Source organism: Rhinolophus sinicus, linkage group LG06, assembly GCF_036562045.2.
Source record: "Rhinolophus sinicus isolate RSC01 linkage group LG06, ASM3656204v1, whole genome shotgun sequence".
Classification (NCBI taxonomy): domain Eukaryota; kingdom Metazoa; phylum Chordata; class Mammalia; order Chiroptera; family Rhinolophidae; genus Rhinolophus; species Rhinolophus sinicus.
Window position 1 is genome coordinate 161,653,911 of NC_133756.1, and position 15,212 is coordinate 161,669,122.

Sequence of the window (15,212 nt, forward strand, 5' to 3'; positions counted from 1 at the left end):
CTGCTGGCCAGCGGTCTTAGTGAGGGCTAGGACTGCCCTTTGATCTTTGTATGTAGAGCACCTGGCTGTTTTTCTGTATTCAGCATGTCCCTGTCTTATGAGTAAGTGTTCAAATAATTTTTATAGTACACACACACTGGGGAGTGGTAGACAACATTCTATCTGTATGTGTATGTGCCCCAATGTGTGACCTTGTAACGTCGGATTTTCAAAAACATGGCAAGAAAGAAAATGAGAACATTTTTAAAGTTCAGTTGATTTTGGGGACATGTTTGTGTTCATACGTTTGTGAAGGAGGCAGGGCGTAAGTCTGAGCTTGTTTCTTTCTTTAAACTATGTACAGGTGCATATTAAGGCTATACAGTGGGGATTTGGTATAAGTTGCAAAGATTCAGATTTAATCCATATAGCTTTATACATTTATAAACAGATGCCTTCAAACTTTTTTTAATGCAGTATCCTTAGGTGGGACATGAAAATCTAGTTGTTACTTGGCGTCTTATACCATCACCCGCAAAGAGGCTTTGTAATTAAAACTTTTCTCTCAGGTAGTGGGATAAGATAGATGAGAATCTTCAGAAAATCAGAGATGAAAAAATTAATCCTGGTAAAAAATGCTGGCAATTTTATCTTTACAGAAGGTGTGTAATAAGTGTCACTTTGATTAGAAATACAGAGAATGAGAACAATTGTTTTTTAATTTTTAATTTTTTTAAAGTGGGGAATATTGGGGAACAGTGTGTTTCTCCAGGGCCCCTCAGCTCCAAGTCCAGTTGCTATTTTCAACCCTAGTTGCAGGGGGCGCAGCCGACCATCCCATGCGGGAATTGAACTGGCCGCCCCACTGGCAGCTCAGCAGCAGCTCGTTGTCTTCAGTCTAGTTGCGGAGGGCGCAGCTCACTGGCCCATGTAGGAATCGAACCGGCAACCCTGTTGTTCACGCTCTAACCAACTGAGCCATCCAGCCGCCCCGAGAATGAGAACAAATTTTAAGAGCACAGACAGTGATGTGCTAAGTTCAAAGCACTCTGTGATGTAACATGGTCTCTGGGTAGGAATAGCAATATTTTTATTTCATCCAGAATAGCTGAATGATCAGTAAAATAATTTGTCAAGTAAAAGCTAGAATTAGAAATCAGGAATGGTGGAATATTAAACAAACAGTGGCATAGCTAGAAACATAGTGTCCCTTATCAGAAACTTCCCACCCTGGCGAAGATCCTTTGCTATTTGTCTACCAAGCACGATTTTCTGATTTATAGACAATCTTCTTTATTGCCAACAGGTCTCGCCACTTCACCTTCTCTCTGCCAGAGTAGTTTCAGCTGTCTGGGGTCTCGGTTCTTTGATAATTACTTCCATGTGCCTCAGGCTACAGGCTGAGTGGTTGAAGTTTCATTCTTAAATGATTTCAGTAGAGTAGAGCAATGGTTAAGACCATTGGCTCTAGAAACAAAATGCCTAAGTTCACATCTCAACTGTATCAATTATCCAGCTTTCTAACTTGGGAAAGTTACTTCTGTCCTTCATTTTCCTTGTTTGTAAAGTCGAGAGAATAATAATCTTATAGGGATGTTGGATTTAAGTGTGTGAATACATGCAGAGTGCTTGTTACAGTACTGCCACATGGTAAGCACTCAAACGTTAACTCCTATTAATACTGTTATTTTGCCCTGGCCTCACACGCACGTAGTTCACCTTCAGAGAAGTAGCCCTTCTGGGTGTCATTAATGAAGATAGCAACAGCCTCTTTGTACGTGACACAACTTCCTCATTCTCCGATGCCTTTGTGTCCCGTGGGGAATGGGAATTGGCCTAAACTCTCCAGAAAGAACTGCCTCTAACATCTGGTTGGTTGAGCTACGTGAAGGTTTGGTTAATACGGGAGGGGGGAGGACAGGAGGAAGAGGTGGAAGTCTCTAGGTGGGCTCCCCTGCGCGCCCACCGCCAGGTGTCTCAGAGCCCCTGGTCCGTCCGGATGGAGAGGACGGGGCCTGAAATGAAATATTCTCTGAATAAGGACAGACAGACTTGGGGGACCGGTGTGGAGCAAACTTTCGACATGGTGTAATGTAAATGGGAACAAAACCTGAGGTCTTATTTAGAAGCAGATTGTAGAAGACTTTATTTTAGAACTCAGAGGGACCTAAAATTGTGTATCTCCGAGGGAAAGTGAGGATGCAGAGAGGTTTAGTGACTTACTTAGCTGCCTCAGATCGCACAGCAGAGTAGTGATAGAATTGACACCGGATAAGGCCTGCTTAGCACAGACACTGGCTTTCTTGGTTTTCTGCTATTATCTAAACGGGTTCACTTAGGTCCGTTTTACCTTTCTTTTTCTTCATTTGTAAAATAATACCATCGTATTTCCTGGTTCTCATCGAGTGATTATTTTAGGCAAGAAAAACTATTTGACGTAAAATGTAAAATGATAGAAATGTACAGTAGTTCTCAAAGGGTGATTTTTGGTATATTACATTTTTTTAAATTGTGGTAAAATATATGTAACATGAAATTTGCCATTTTAACCATTTTTAAATGTACAATTCGGTGGCATTAATTACATTCACAGTGTTGTGCCACCATCACCAGTTCACCACTATTTCCAGAACTTGATTACCCCAAATAGAAATTCTGTAACCATAAAGCAGTTAACTCCCCATTCTTCCTACTCCCAGCCCCTAGTAACTGCTGATCTAATTACTGTCTCTATGAATTTGCCTGTTCTGGGTACCTCCTATCAGTGGAATCATACAATATGTAGCCTTTTGCGTCGGCCTATTTCACGTAGCATAATGTCTTCAATGCTGTAGTGTGTATTGGCGCTCCGCTCCGTTCCTTCTTATGGGTGAATATTATTCCATTGTATATGTACCACATTATGTTCACCCCTTTATCCAGTAATAGACATTTGGGATTGTTTCCACGTTTTGAGTATTGTGAAAAATGTTGTTAGGAACCTTGTTGTAAAAGTATCTGTTTGAGTCCCTGCTTTCAGTTCTTTCGGGGTTATACTTAGAAGTGGAATTACTGGATCACGTGGCAGTTCCATGTTAATTTTTTGAGGAATTGCCATCCTGTTTTCTACACAGGCTGCACCATTTTATGTAACCACCAGCAATGTGCAAGGGTTTCAGTTTCTCTACTTCCTTGCCAACGCTTGTTGTTTTGGTTTTTTGGTAACGGGCATCCTAATGGATGTGAAGTGGTGTTTCATTGTGGTTTTGATTTGCGTGTCCCTGATGACTAGTGATGCTGAGCATCTTTTCCTGTGCTCATTGGCCACTTGTATGTCTTCTTTGGAGAAATGTCTGTTTAAGTCCTTTGCCCACTTTTGAATTGGGTTGTTAATTTTGTTGTTGTTGAGTTGTAAGGGTTCTTTAATATATTCTAGATACTAATCCCTTATCAGATATGATTTGCAAATATTTTCTACCATTCTGTGGTTTGTCTTTTCACTCTCTTGACAGTATCCTTTGTACAAAAGTTTTTAATTCTGATGAAGTCCAATTTTTTCTGGTTTTTTTTGTGTGTTTTTTTTTGCTTTTGCTTTTGATGTCATGTCCAGAAATCTTTGCAAATCCAATGCTGTGAAGAGTATTGTTTTCTTCTAAGAATTTTATAGTTTTAGTTCTTACATTTTTAGGTCTATACGCTGTCTTGAGTTAATTTTTGTATTGGTGTAAGGGTCCAGCTTCATTCTTTCGTGTGTAGATATCTAGTTTTCCCTGCATCATTTGTTGAAAATGTACTTAATTTAAGTCTTATAGCCACATGTGGCTAGTAGCTACTGTATCAGACAGCGCAGCTCTAGACGATCATATACTTTTTCTCCTTTAATCTGTCAATATGAATTACATCAATAGATGGGAGTGGAAATTCTCAGAACTAGCTGTGCTTTTGCATTTGTGGCACATCATAATGGTTTGTTAAATACTTAACTTTTTTAGTCACTGTCTATGCTACCTTTCATATAAAATCAACTAAAATGGCGATAGAAATTGTTTAAAGATTGTGCGTTCTCAAAAAATGTCATTAAGCAGTGTGTCTCCTATTGGTCTACATCAAACCTTATTTTCATATTATAAAAATATATTGCTTTATTTAAATACGTTGTATTACCTTTGTTTCTTTTATAGATTGTCAATCATTATGGCAATCTGTAAAAGAAAAAAATAATTGCTAATTATTTTTTTATTGAGACAAAATTGATACGCCATACAATTCACCCCTTTAAAGTACACAATTCTTTGGTTTTTAGTATATTCACAAAGTTGTACAAACATTACCACTCCAGACATTCCAGAACATTTTCATTACCCCAAGGAAACCCAGAACACATTAGCAGTTATTCACCATCTCTCTTCCCTGCAGCTCCTGGCAACCACTAACCTACTTTCTGTCTATAGATTTGCTTATTCTGGACATTTCATATAAATGTAATCATACAGTGTGTGGCCTTTTGTAATTGGCTTTTTTCACTTAGCATTGTTTTCCCCTCCCTCCCTTCCTCTCCCTTCTTCCTTCCTTCCCTCTCTCCCTCCCTTTCTGAAAGCCAAAATCAGTTTATTCTCCGGGCCTGGGTCTTTTTAATAACACAAACCAGGCAGTATTTTACATGAGCAGGTGGAAGCTCCTTGCAAGTAGGGGTTTTGTTGCATGCACTGCAGAGGCTCTGGATAGGACTTACGGCCTCACTCTTCCAGGTGTGGTGCAGTGTCCAGTGGCACAGACTCTCAGGCTCGGCCACCCCAAACCAGCTAAATCAAAATCTGCATTTTAACGATGTCTCCACATGATTCGTGCTGTGGACCCTGGGAAGAAACATTCACTTGATGTGAACCCTGAGAAGGAATTTATCTGCTGCGATGGACTCCCCACGGTCAACCAAGGGCCCAGATTTTATAAATAATAAAAGCCTAGCAGCCATTTGCTGACAGGGGCTCCTCTGTCTATACTGTACACTATATATACCACAAAGGACCTCAGACTGAAGTCTTGGCTTCCTGCACTAAGCTCGCTTCAGGGAAACCCTGGCTTCATCTTTCTACCAACAGACTGAGACCTGCTCTGTCCAATCAGAACTGCACAATTTGGGAACCTGGGCGGGAACTTTCACTATAAAAGGCAGCCTCCTTGGGGTGGCCGGTTAGCTCAGTTGGTTAGAGCGTGGTGCTGATAACACCAAGGTTGCTGGTTTGATCCCCACATGGGCCACTGAGCTGCGCCCTCCTTAAAAAAAAAAAAAAAAAAAAAAAAAAAGGGCAGCCTCCCTTTGTCTCGGCGGGGACACAGTTTAGGTTGCTACTTGAATCTGTCTTTGGGGCTGCAGCTGCTTTTGCTCAAATAAATGCTTATTGTTCTTTGTTACAGTCTAAAATTAATTTTGGTTTACAGTGAGATCTATAGCCTCAGAGGCATGGACTGAACTGAAGCCACCTAACACTTCAAAGGCTTCTGTGACTGGCTTTTTTGACTTAGCATTGTGTTTTCAAAGTTCATCCATATTATTACATTGTATCAATACTTCACTTCCTTTTAATTGCTAAACTGTATTCCTATGTGTGGATATACTGTATTTATCCATTTGTCAGTTGATCTACCTTTGGGCTGGTTTTACCATTTGGCTATAATGAATAATGTTGCTATGAACAATTGTGTACAGGTTTATGTGTGGACATGTTTTCATTCTCTTGGATAGATACCTAGGAATGGAATTGCTGGGCTATATGGTAACTGTTTAACCCATCTGAGGAACTGCCGGACTGTTTTTCAAAGGGAAAAATGTACTATTCTACGTTCCCACCAGCTGTATGAGGGTTTCTCTTTCTCTACATCCTCATCAACGCTTATTATCTGCAGTAGGTGTGAAGTGGTATCTCATTGTGGTTTTGATTTGCATTTCCTTAATGACTAATGATGTTGTATTGGCCAGTTATATACCTTTGAGAAATACTCATTCAAATCCTTTGGCTATTTTTTATTATTACTACTACTACTACTAAATTGTAAGAGTTCTTTATATATTCTAGATACTAGATCATTACGAGATGTATGATTTGCAAATATTTTCTCCCATTCTGTGAGATTGCCTTTTACCTTTTTTGATAGTGTTTTTTGAAGCACAAAAAGTTTTAATTTTGAGGAAGCCCAATTGATCTACTATAGTTACTTAGGCATTTGGTGTCATATCTAAGAAACCATTGCCTAATCCAAAGTCATTAATACTCACACCACGTTTTCTTCTGAGAATTATTAGGTTGGTGCAAAAGTAATTGCAGGTTTTACAATTATATTTAATGTTTTAAACCGCAATTACTTTTGCACCAACCTAATATATAGTTTTAACCTTTACATGTAAGTCTTTGATCCATTTTACGTTAGTGTTTTGTTTTGTTTTTGTACATGGTATGAGGTAGAAGTCTAACTTCATTGTTTTGCATGTGGATATCCCATAGTCCCAGCACCATTTCTTGAATGCTCTTCCCATTGCATTATTTTAGCATCCTTGTTGAAAATCAGTTAACCATAAATGTAAACGTTTATTTCTGGATTCTCAGTTCTATTCTATTGATCTATATGTCTACGCTCATGCCAGCACCACAGTCTTGATTATTTTAACCTTATAGTACGTTTTGCAGTCAGGAAGTGTGAGTTATGCAACTTTGTACTTTTTCTAGATTGTTTTGTCTATTCTGGTTCCCTTGCATTTCCTGTGAATTTTGAAATAATTTTGTTAATTTAATTTAAAAAGCAGTTGGGATTTTGTTAGGGATTGTGTTGAATCTGTAGATAATTTGGGAAGTATTGCCATGTTACATAAATCTTCCAGGCCATGAACATGGGATGTCTTTTCATTTATTTAGATTTTCTTTACTTTCTTTCAACAATGTTATGGATTTTTCCAGTATTCAAGTCTTGGTTTTCTTTTGTTAAATTTATGCTTTAGTATTTTTTCTTCATGGTATTATAAGTGAAATTGTTTTCTTAATTTCATTTTTGGATTTTTCATTGCCAGTATATAGAAATACAATTGGTTTTATTAGCTCTAAAAGGTGTGTGTGTGTGTGTGTGTGTGTGTGTGAATAACTTACAGTTTTCTGTGTATAAGATCATGTCATTTGTAAATAGAGGAAGTTCTACTTTTTACTTTTAAAACTTGTATTTCTTTTTCTTGCCTAATTTCCCTGGCTAGAACCTCTAACACAATGTTACATAGAAGTGACAAGAGCAGATATCCTTGCCTTGTTAGTGAAAGACTGAAAACTTTCGGTCTTTTACTATTATGTGTGCTGTTAGCTTTGGGGTTTTGGTAGATGCCCGTATCAGCTGGAGGAAATTCCCTTCTATTCCTAATTTATTGAATGTCTTGTATCATGAAAGGTGACTAAATTTTGTCAAATGCTGTTTCCGTATCTGTTGAGATGATTGTATGGTTTTTGTCCTTTATTCTATTACATTACTTAAAAAAAAAAAAAAGTTAGGTGGAAAAAAGACAGCATGGGAACCTGAAGACCCATCGCATCTCACTGAAAGTTCAAGTGGGCCTGCCTTTAGGGTTTCTCTGCAGCAGATTGTGTTATTGCCCACTGATTTCCAGGTTACTGCGAAGATTGAATATGCCCCCTCTTTTCCGCCTCCCCCCACCCGGCCCACTCTGGTTCAAGCCGTTGTTTCTCAGTCTAGTTGTGTAGGACGCAGCTTCCTGGCCTGTGCTGGGATTCTGAGCCTTGCGCTCCCCCTGCTGAGGCTGTTGGTCGCCGGTCGTCAGTCGGCAGCTCACGGCAGCTCACGGCAGCTCTCGCCGGCTGCCGGCCGCTCACGTTGGCAGATGGCCGCTCCTGGCAGCACATGGCTGCCCACGGCAGCTCACGCCGACCTCTGGCTGCTCACGGTAGCTCAGCTCCAGGGAGAGCTGTTGTTCACAGTCTTAGCTGTAGAGGGCGCAGCACACTGGACCATGTGGGAATCGAACCAGCGACCTCGGCATTAGGAGCATGGAGCTCCAACCACCTGAACCACTGGGCCGGCCCGAATACGTTTTAAAAACACTTAGAGATTTGCTATAGATGTTTACTATTACCAGGGTTTACATTAAGATGGGGGAACGGGGATGGGGGTTCCTTTGGGGAGGACCCTTAACCTTGACTATGTTAAAACCGGCACAATAATTTTCACGTTAATGCTGACTTCCCAGTTGTAACAATCAAAAAGAAAACAAGAATTCAAATTCATTTTCCTGTTGTCTTTAAGAAGTGGGCATACCTTGGCTGGAACAAGAGCCTTCCCTATATCCTTATACTCTCCAAATTGAAAGTGCAAATGAAAGAAGGATTCTTTTTGAAATAAGAAAAGCATGTAAAAAGGAAGGAAGTACGGGGAACTTCTGGCTACCATGTTAGAAATGTTGGGATAATCAGGGTGATGGTGTCCTCCTGAATGAAGAAGAGTCAGTAATGGCAGACTTAGGAAAGTTTGAAAACACGACAGGGTTTTTTTGACAAGCATATTAGAACTTAGAGTGCAAATGAATACTTGTAAAAGTGATTATTTTGGGAAACTACATTTATTCTGATGGTATTGCCCTTGCTGTATGATATACTTGGAAATTGTTTTTGGAGTCCTCTTCAAAGACACATATACGAAGTAAGGTGAGGAAGAGAACAGAGTTGTCTTTCAAAAAAAACAAAACAAAAAACAAACTGTGTAAGAAATTGTCACTGAAAATACACACACCGGGCCGGCCCGGTGGCTCAGGCGGTTAGAACTCCATGCTCCTAACTCCGAAGGCTGCCGGTTCGATTCCCACATGGGCCAGTGGGCTCTCAACCACAAGGTTGCCGGTTTGACTCCTCGAGTCCCGCAAGGGATGGTGGGCTCTGCCCCCTGCAACTAAGGCTGAACACGGCACCTTGAGCTGAGCTGCCTCCCGGATGGCTCAGTTGGTTGGAGCATGGGCTCTCAACCACAAGGTTGCCGGTTCGACTCCCGCAAGGGATGGTGGGCTGTGCCCCCTGCAACTAGCAACGGCAACTGGACCTGGAGCTGAGCTGTGCCCTCCACAACTAAGACTGAAAGGACAACAACTTGAAGCTGAACAGTACCCTCCACAACTAAGATTGAAACTTGACTTGGAAAAAAAAGGCCTGGAAGTACACAGTGTTCCCCAGTAAAGTCCTGTTCCCCTTAAAAAAAAAAAAAAAAAGAAAAGAAAATACACACACCTCCAAATAAATGTACCTAAAAATGTTTTGAGCAGTGATGGCATTACTGTAGTACGTGAAAGGTCTATTAAAATTAAGTCTTTCGCCTCTTGAGTTGTGAGTTATGGCAGGAAAGATGCTAGGTAAGAGTGTTATAAGGCTTTTTGCTAAATATGGAAAAATATCAGGTGTCCCTCAGTGTTTCCACCTAAAACTGGTAAGTTGAATCTTGTTCTTCTCTGGTGTGTAATAGTCAATTTTGTTTAATTTTTATTTCTTGTGACTCATTTCTACCCTTTCCCTGACCCCCGTTCACTAAAAGACATACATTCAATGTACGTCTCATTTTCTTAGGTATTTATGTAAATTCAGGTGCTATGTAATCAATTTTAGATCATCAATATCTAACTTTAAATTCCAGTTTTGGTTGTTCTTAACACATACTAGGGCTGGGCTACTTTATCCTTGCACCTACCACTCCCACACCAATTGTCTCGTGTGTGTGTATTCAAGAAACTCAGCAAATTTTAATGCTAGCTAAAGGGAAAGATACCAAAAGGTTAATTTGCAGCATAAGCAATATGTTAATCCTTTTTAAAAAACAACAGTTTATGAAATATAATTCACATACCATAAAATTCACCCAATTTAAAGTGTATATACAAAGGGTGCCAAAAAAATATATACACATTTTAAGAAAGGAAAAAAAGCTATATTAATTGTAATACTCAGTATATACCGATAACAAAAGATGAATATAAGTCATGTTTGACTTCTGCAGTTACAAGAGGTGCTCAAAGTGGTTCCCATCAGTGTCCGGACACTTCTGATTATGGCCAACTACTGCATAGATAACATCTCTTAAAATGTGTATACATTTTTTTGGCACCCCTGATACATAACTCACTTGTTTTTAGTATAGTCACAGAGTTATGTAAATATCACCACTACCTAATTCCAGAACATTTTCGTCACTCCTGAAAGAAACCGTTAACGGTCACTACTTCTTTCTATTATTTTACTTAGAGAGTGGTAAGTTATCCTATAAATGAGAATGCCATCTACAAATTCTGATCCAAAATGTGGTTTACCACAAAATTTCATGTTGTTTCAGGGAAGGAAAAGCAATTAAAAGAGTTATAGGGGGTGACCGGTTGGCTCAGTTGGTTAGAGTGCAGAGCTCATAACACTAAGGTCACCAGTTCGATTCCCACATGGGCCACTGAGCTGCGCCCTCCACAACTAGATTGGAAACGACGACTTGACTTGGAGCTGATGGATCCTAGAAAGACACACTGTTCCCCAATATTCCCCAATTAAAACAAAAAAGAGTTGTAAAAAGAAAGAAAAAGAAAATACGGGAAAACATAATGAATCTAAGTTTCCCTTAAAAAACAATCCTTCAGGTGAAATGTAGTTGTTCTAATACATGCTTAACGACCATTATAGAAACCACATGGATTACCGTATGATACTTAAATAGTTATCAAGAAAATAGGAAAACTGCCCTTTAAGACAAAAATTAGATAATATTTTCACAGTGAAAGTTAGGCAAAGGGTTTTGGAAATTCTTAGAATGCTTCACTTTAAAAACTAATCCAGTAGTTCTGAATTACTTGTGTGTGTGATCACAGGTTGGTTTTATCTGTGAAAACCACATACAGTATTAAGTATTAGCACAAAACCAACAATTACATAGAGTATTGTACCAAAGGAAGATGGCTTTCTTGATGGCAAAATGACAGAGAAAGGTTAAACTAAGATTATACTGCATTGAAAGGGAGTCTACCATTATTCCCTCTGATTCATATCAACTGTCAAGAAGAAATCCTTCATGGTCACTTCGTATTCCTCCCTCTCCCCAGCCCCTGGCAAGCACTAATCTACTTACTGTCTATCTCTATGGATTTGCCTATTCTGGAAATTTCATGTAAATGGAATTATAAAATACATGGCCTTTTGTGTTTGACGTCTGTCACTTGGCATAGTGTTTTCAAGATTCTTCCATGTTGTAGCACATATCAGTACTTCATTCCTTTTTATGGCCAAATAATATTCCATTATGTAAATGTACCACATTTTGTTAACCCATTCATGAGTTGATTGACAAATGGCTTTTTCTACCTTTTGGGTATTATGAATAAGGCTGCTGTGAACACCCGTGTACAAGTTTTTGTATGGACATGCGGTTTTAAATTTTTTGATATATATACCTTGGAGTGGAATTGTTAGAACTGCCAAATTTTTCTAAAATAGCGGCACCATTTTACATTCCCATCAACAGTGTACGAGGGTTTCAGTTTCTCCACATTCTTGCCAACATTTGTTATTGTCCACTATTTTCATAATAGCCATCCTAGTGGGTGTGAAGTGTTACCTCATTGGAGTTTTAATGACTAATGATACTGAGCGTTTTCATGTGCTCATTGGCTACTTGTATATCTTCTTTGGGAAAACATTATCCTTAGAGCTAAATACTGATGGTCTGCTGTTTGGTATGCTGTTGTTTAGATTCACTTTCTTTATCTGATGTTAAAGAGTTTTTGCTTCATTAATTCAAATATTTTAGTCTATTCTTGAAGGTTGTTTTAGAAAGCTAATCTAGATACAGCTGTCCCCCTATGAAAAAATTATATTTTGTATCCTGGCCTGAAATGTCTATAAAGACAGTTTGTCCCCACTCTTATAAGCAATGATAGACAAATAAAATGTTTAGAAAAACCTGTTTGGTCAAATTTTTATTATAAGTTTATATTTCTAGGCTCAAAGAGTTAGCAGAGGGAGCAAGTCACAAGTAGGGAACCCAGTGGCTCATTAACGTTTTGTAATATTCCGTATGTTCTGAGAACACTAGCTGACCTTTAGTTGAGAGAAAGATCTGTAGGCAAGGAAAAATGATGCTTGACATGCAACTGAAGTTGAAAGGAACAGTTCGCACATGTCGGGGAAGCTGTGACCACTTTGAGCGAGGCATGGAAAAGTGCGTGATTTCATCCTTAATGACCCTCTCTCCCCAGCGTGGTACCATGCGTCGACGCTATGAAGATGATGGCATTTCAGATGATGAAATTGAAGGGAAAAGAACTTTTGACTTGGAAGAGAAACTCCACACCAACAAATATAATGCAAATTTTGTTACTTTTATGGAGGGAAAAGGTTAGTATCATTTTGGTTCATACCTGTAACCCCTAGATGTAGGAAGTCGTAGACTCTGGGAATTGCGGGCTCAGCATCTATGCAGCCAAAATATTGCCTGTTGGTGTTGTGATGCTGTTTGTTTTCTCTATTACACAGTGTCACTCACGCATCACCACCCCAAATCCTCCCACCCTGTGAGTCATTCTCTGCTGTACTAGAAGAAGCAAGCATTTATTTAGGGCAGGAATGGTGTTGGAATTATTCCCTAAAGTCGCCTTCCTTTTCTCCCATCCCTTGGTTTGGATTTAATTATGAATAGTATAATAAAAACCTTTTTATACATGTACCTGCCTCAGCAAAACTGAGGTGTGTGATTCCGTGTGTACCATGCAGCTTTGCTCCTTGGCAGACTGGCAGCAATGTCATGGCATGTGCTGCAGTGAACAGAATTAAATTTTTTTGACTATTAAGAGACAGGGTGATGATAATTTATAATTTCTGCCTACGATTTATGAGATGACTCATTAATAGTACTACCCCCCCTCCCCCTGTTGGTTAAATTATGAATTTACTATGGAAAATACCAACTTAGCAAACCCCTGAGCCCTGCTTGTCAGCTACCTTTTTCCAGCTTTTTCTACCACCTGCCTTTCTAACAATTATTTTCCTGTGGTGACAGATTTTAATGTAGAGTATATCCAGCGGGGTGGTTTAAGAGACCCTCTGATTTTCAAGAATTCCGATGGACTTGGAATAAAGTAAGTGTTTTCGGCCTGATTGGATATGGTTGTAAGGTGGCCCTGCTACACCTAGGGCTCTCATAATAGATACTGTAATTGAAAATAATTTCCCATTCAGTTTTAAAAGGGTGTATATTTCTGATTTTGTTACAAAAACAGTTAATGGTTGTTATAGGTAAATGAGAAAATACAGGTAAAATAAAAAGAAAATTTAAATCTCCTGACATCTACCACCCTGAGATAATCACTGTTAACAGTTTGGCATATATTCTTTTTTACTATGTTTATATATGTACATACATAATCATTTATATTTTTTAAATATATAATCAAATATATTTTTTAAACCTAAACAAAACAATTGATGTGCCTCAACTGGGGACTTCTTAGTACTTGAAGAAAAAACTCACTGACTAGATAAGTTACGCTTCCCATTTATCCTTACTGGTATTTGTTTCGTAGGATGCCAGATCCAGACTTCACTGTGAATGATGTCAAAATGTGTGTGGGTAAGTATTAAGTTTGTGGCCTTTTGTGTCTTCGAGGCAAAGATTTTAGATTTAGGACTGAGTCTTAAATCTGAGATTTGAAGGTTTATTAATTGAAGTATATATTTGATTAAAGTATATACTACTTGAAGTAGTTTATTGATTAGAAACTATTTAGCAACTGAGAATTTTGTCAGAGGAAGTTAAAATTGCTTCATTTAGAACTCATTAGACATAGAACACGTGAACCTCTACTTCTTTCCTACCTGCCATTTTTATCTCTGTGCATTCCCCCTTCTCCATGAAGAGCCTGCCTTCCAGGGCAACCTACCCAGGAAAATGAAATTTTGTATCTCTGAGCCAAGAATGAAGGTTCATTCATATCTGGGATTCTCTTTCTTTCCTTAAAAGCAGTAGAGACATTTCCAGGAAGTTTTTTTATCAATGCTACATTTGGTAACTTGGCCCAGGTTTGAAACTTTGTAAGCTGAGAAGTAGATACATTAAAATTCTCTTCATCAGTGACTGGTTAATTTGAGTCTTTAATCTGATTTATATTTTATTATATTCAAAATTTAGGAAAAGAAAGCAAATTAGGACAATCTAGTTAAAGAAGAAAACTTCTGGGGTCAGTAAAGGCTCAGGTCAGTATTCTGCAGACTGTTGTTCAGTGTGGCCCTGAGACACTCCAGGATCCTTCAGAATTCAGAGATGGTCACTGTCCTGTACACGATAATACAATAAAGTGGATTAAAATCTTACAGAAATGTTTCCAACAGGACATGAAACAGAAGTTTTCTGATGCTTTCCTCCTAACACTGCAACTTCCTGTAGACTGAATCCAGTCTCACGCTTTGGAAATTAAATATTGCAGTACTATCTCTTGGCCACTTGAGGGCCCTTTTTAGAGAGCTGGATAACTTTCCTGTTTATCCAAGAGGTGAAAGTCACAACCCAGGTAGAGGAAACTTCTCTAATTCCCTGTAGTTTTCACTCTCTCTTTCTGTGTTAGATTCCAGCCATCTGCTTGTCACTATGTATTTCCTAGTACCTAGCACTTTCTCTGGAGTATAGTAGGTGCTCAGTAAATTTGTTGAGTAATTAAAATAACCTACTGTTCACAAGGCAGGGTTTTCTCAGGCGGCCTCAGAAAATCTACTAAAGTAATATTGGTCTGTCACTTGACTTCTTTTCCTAATGGACCGCCAGGACAGTAATTCCTTGGCTCTGTAAGTTAATGGACCACCACAGCTTTTCTCTGTTGGTCAAGCATTCTTACGGGTTTGTGGTCCACCCATGACCTGCATCAGAATCATCCGTGATACTTGTTAAAAATACATACTTCTGGGTCTCATCAGAGACTTCCCAAATTTCTGAGCTATACAAATACAAGGACTTAATTGATCACTAGTCTCCTTTTGGATTTCTTCCCACTTTACCACTTTTTCATTTCCTCAATAATATGTTTACTGCTAATAATGATCTTTGGAAACCCTTCGTAACCTTGTGTTTTCCAAATAGATCTGCAAATGGTCACAGATATCTTTGCTGTCATTTTAAATAAAGCAGTGATTATATCTAACCCAACAGAACTTGACTCATCGAAACTTTCAACTGATACCCAACTTTACGTCCAAGTTGTT

The 15,212-nt window shown here is 38.8% G+C and overlaps 1 protein-coding gene across 1 annotated transcript in view; it reads left to right on the top strand.

Annotated features, from left to right (window-relative positions):
- KDM2A (lysine demethylase 2A) overlaps positions 1-15,212 on the top strand; it is a 92,868-nt gene that overhangs the window by 41,182 nt on the left and 36,474 nt on the right. The window contains exons 3-5 of the mRNA XM_019737754.2: positions 12,221-12,359; positions 13,021-13,099; positions 13,544-13,590. Coding sequence (XP_019593313.2) covers positions 12,221-12,359; positions 13,021-13,099; positions 13,544-13,590 — 265 coding nt within the window. The remainder of the gene's footprint in view (positions 1-12,220; positions 12,360-13,020; positions 13,100-13,543; positions 13,591-15,212) is intronic.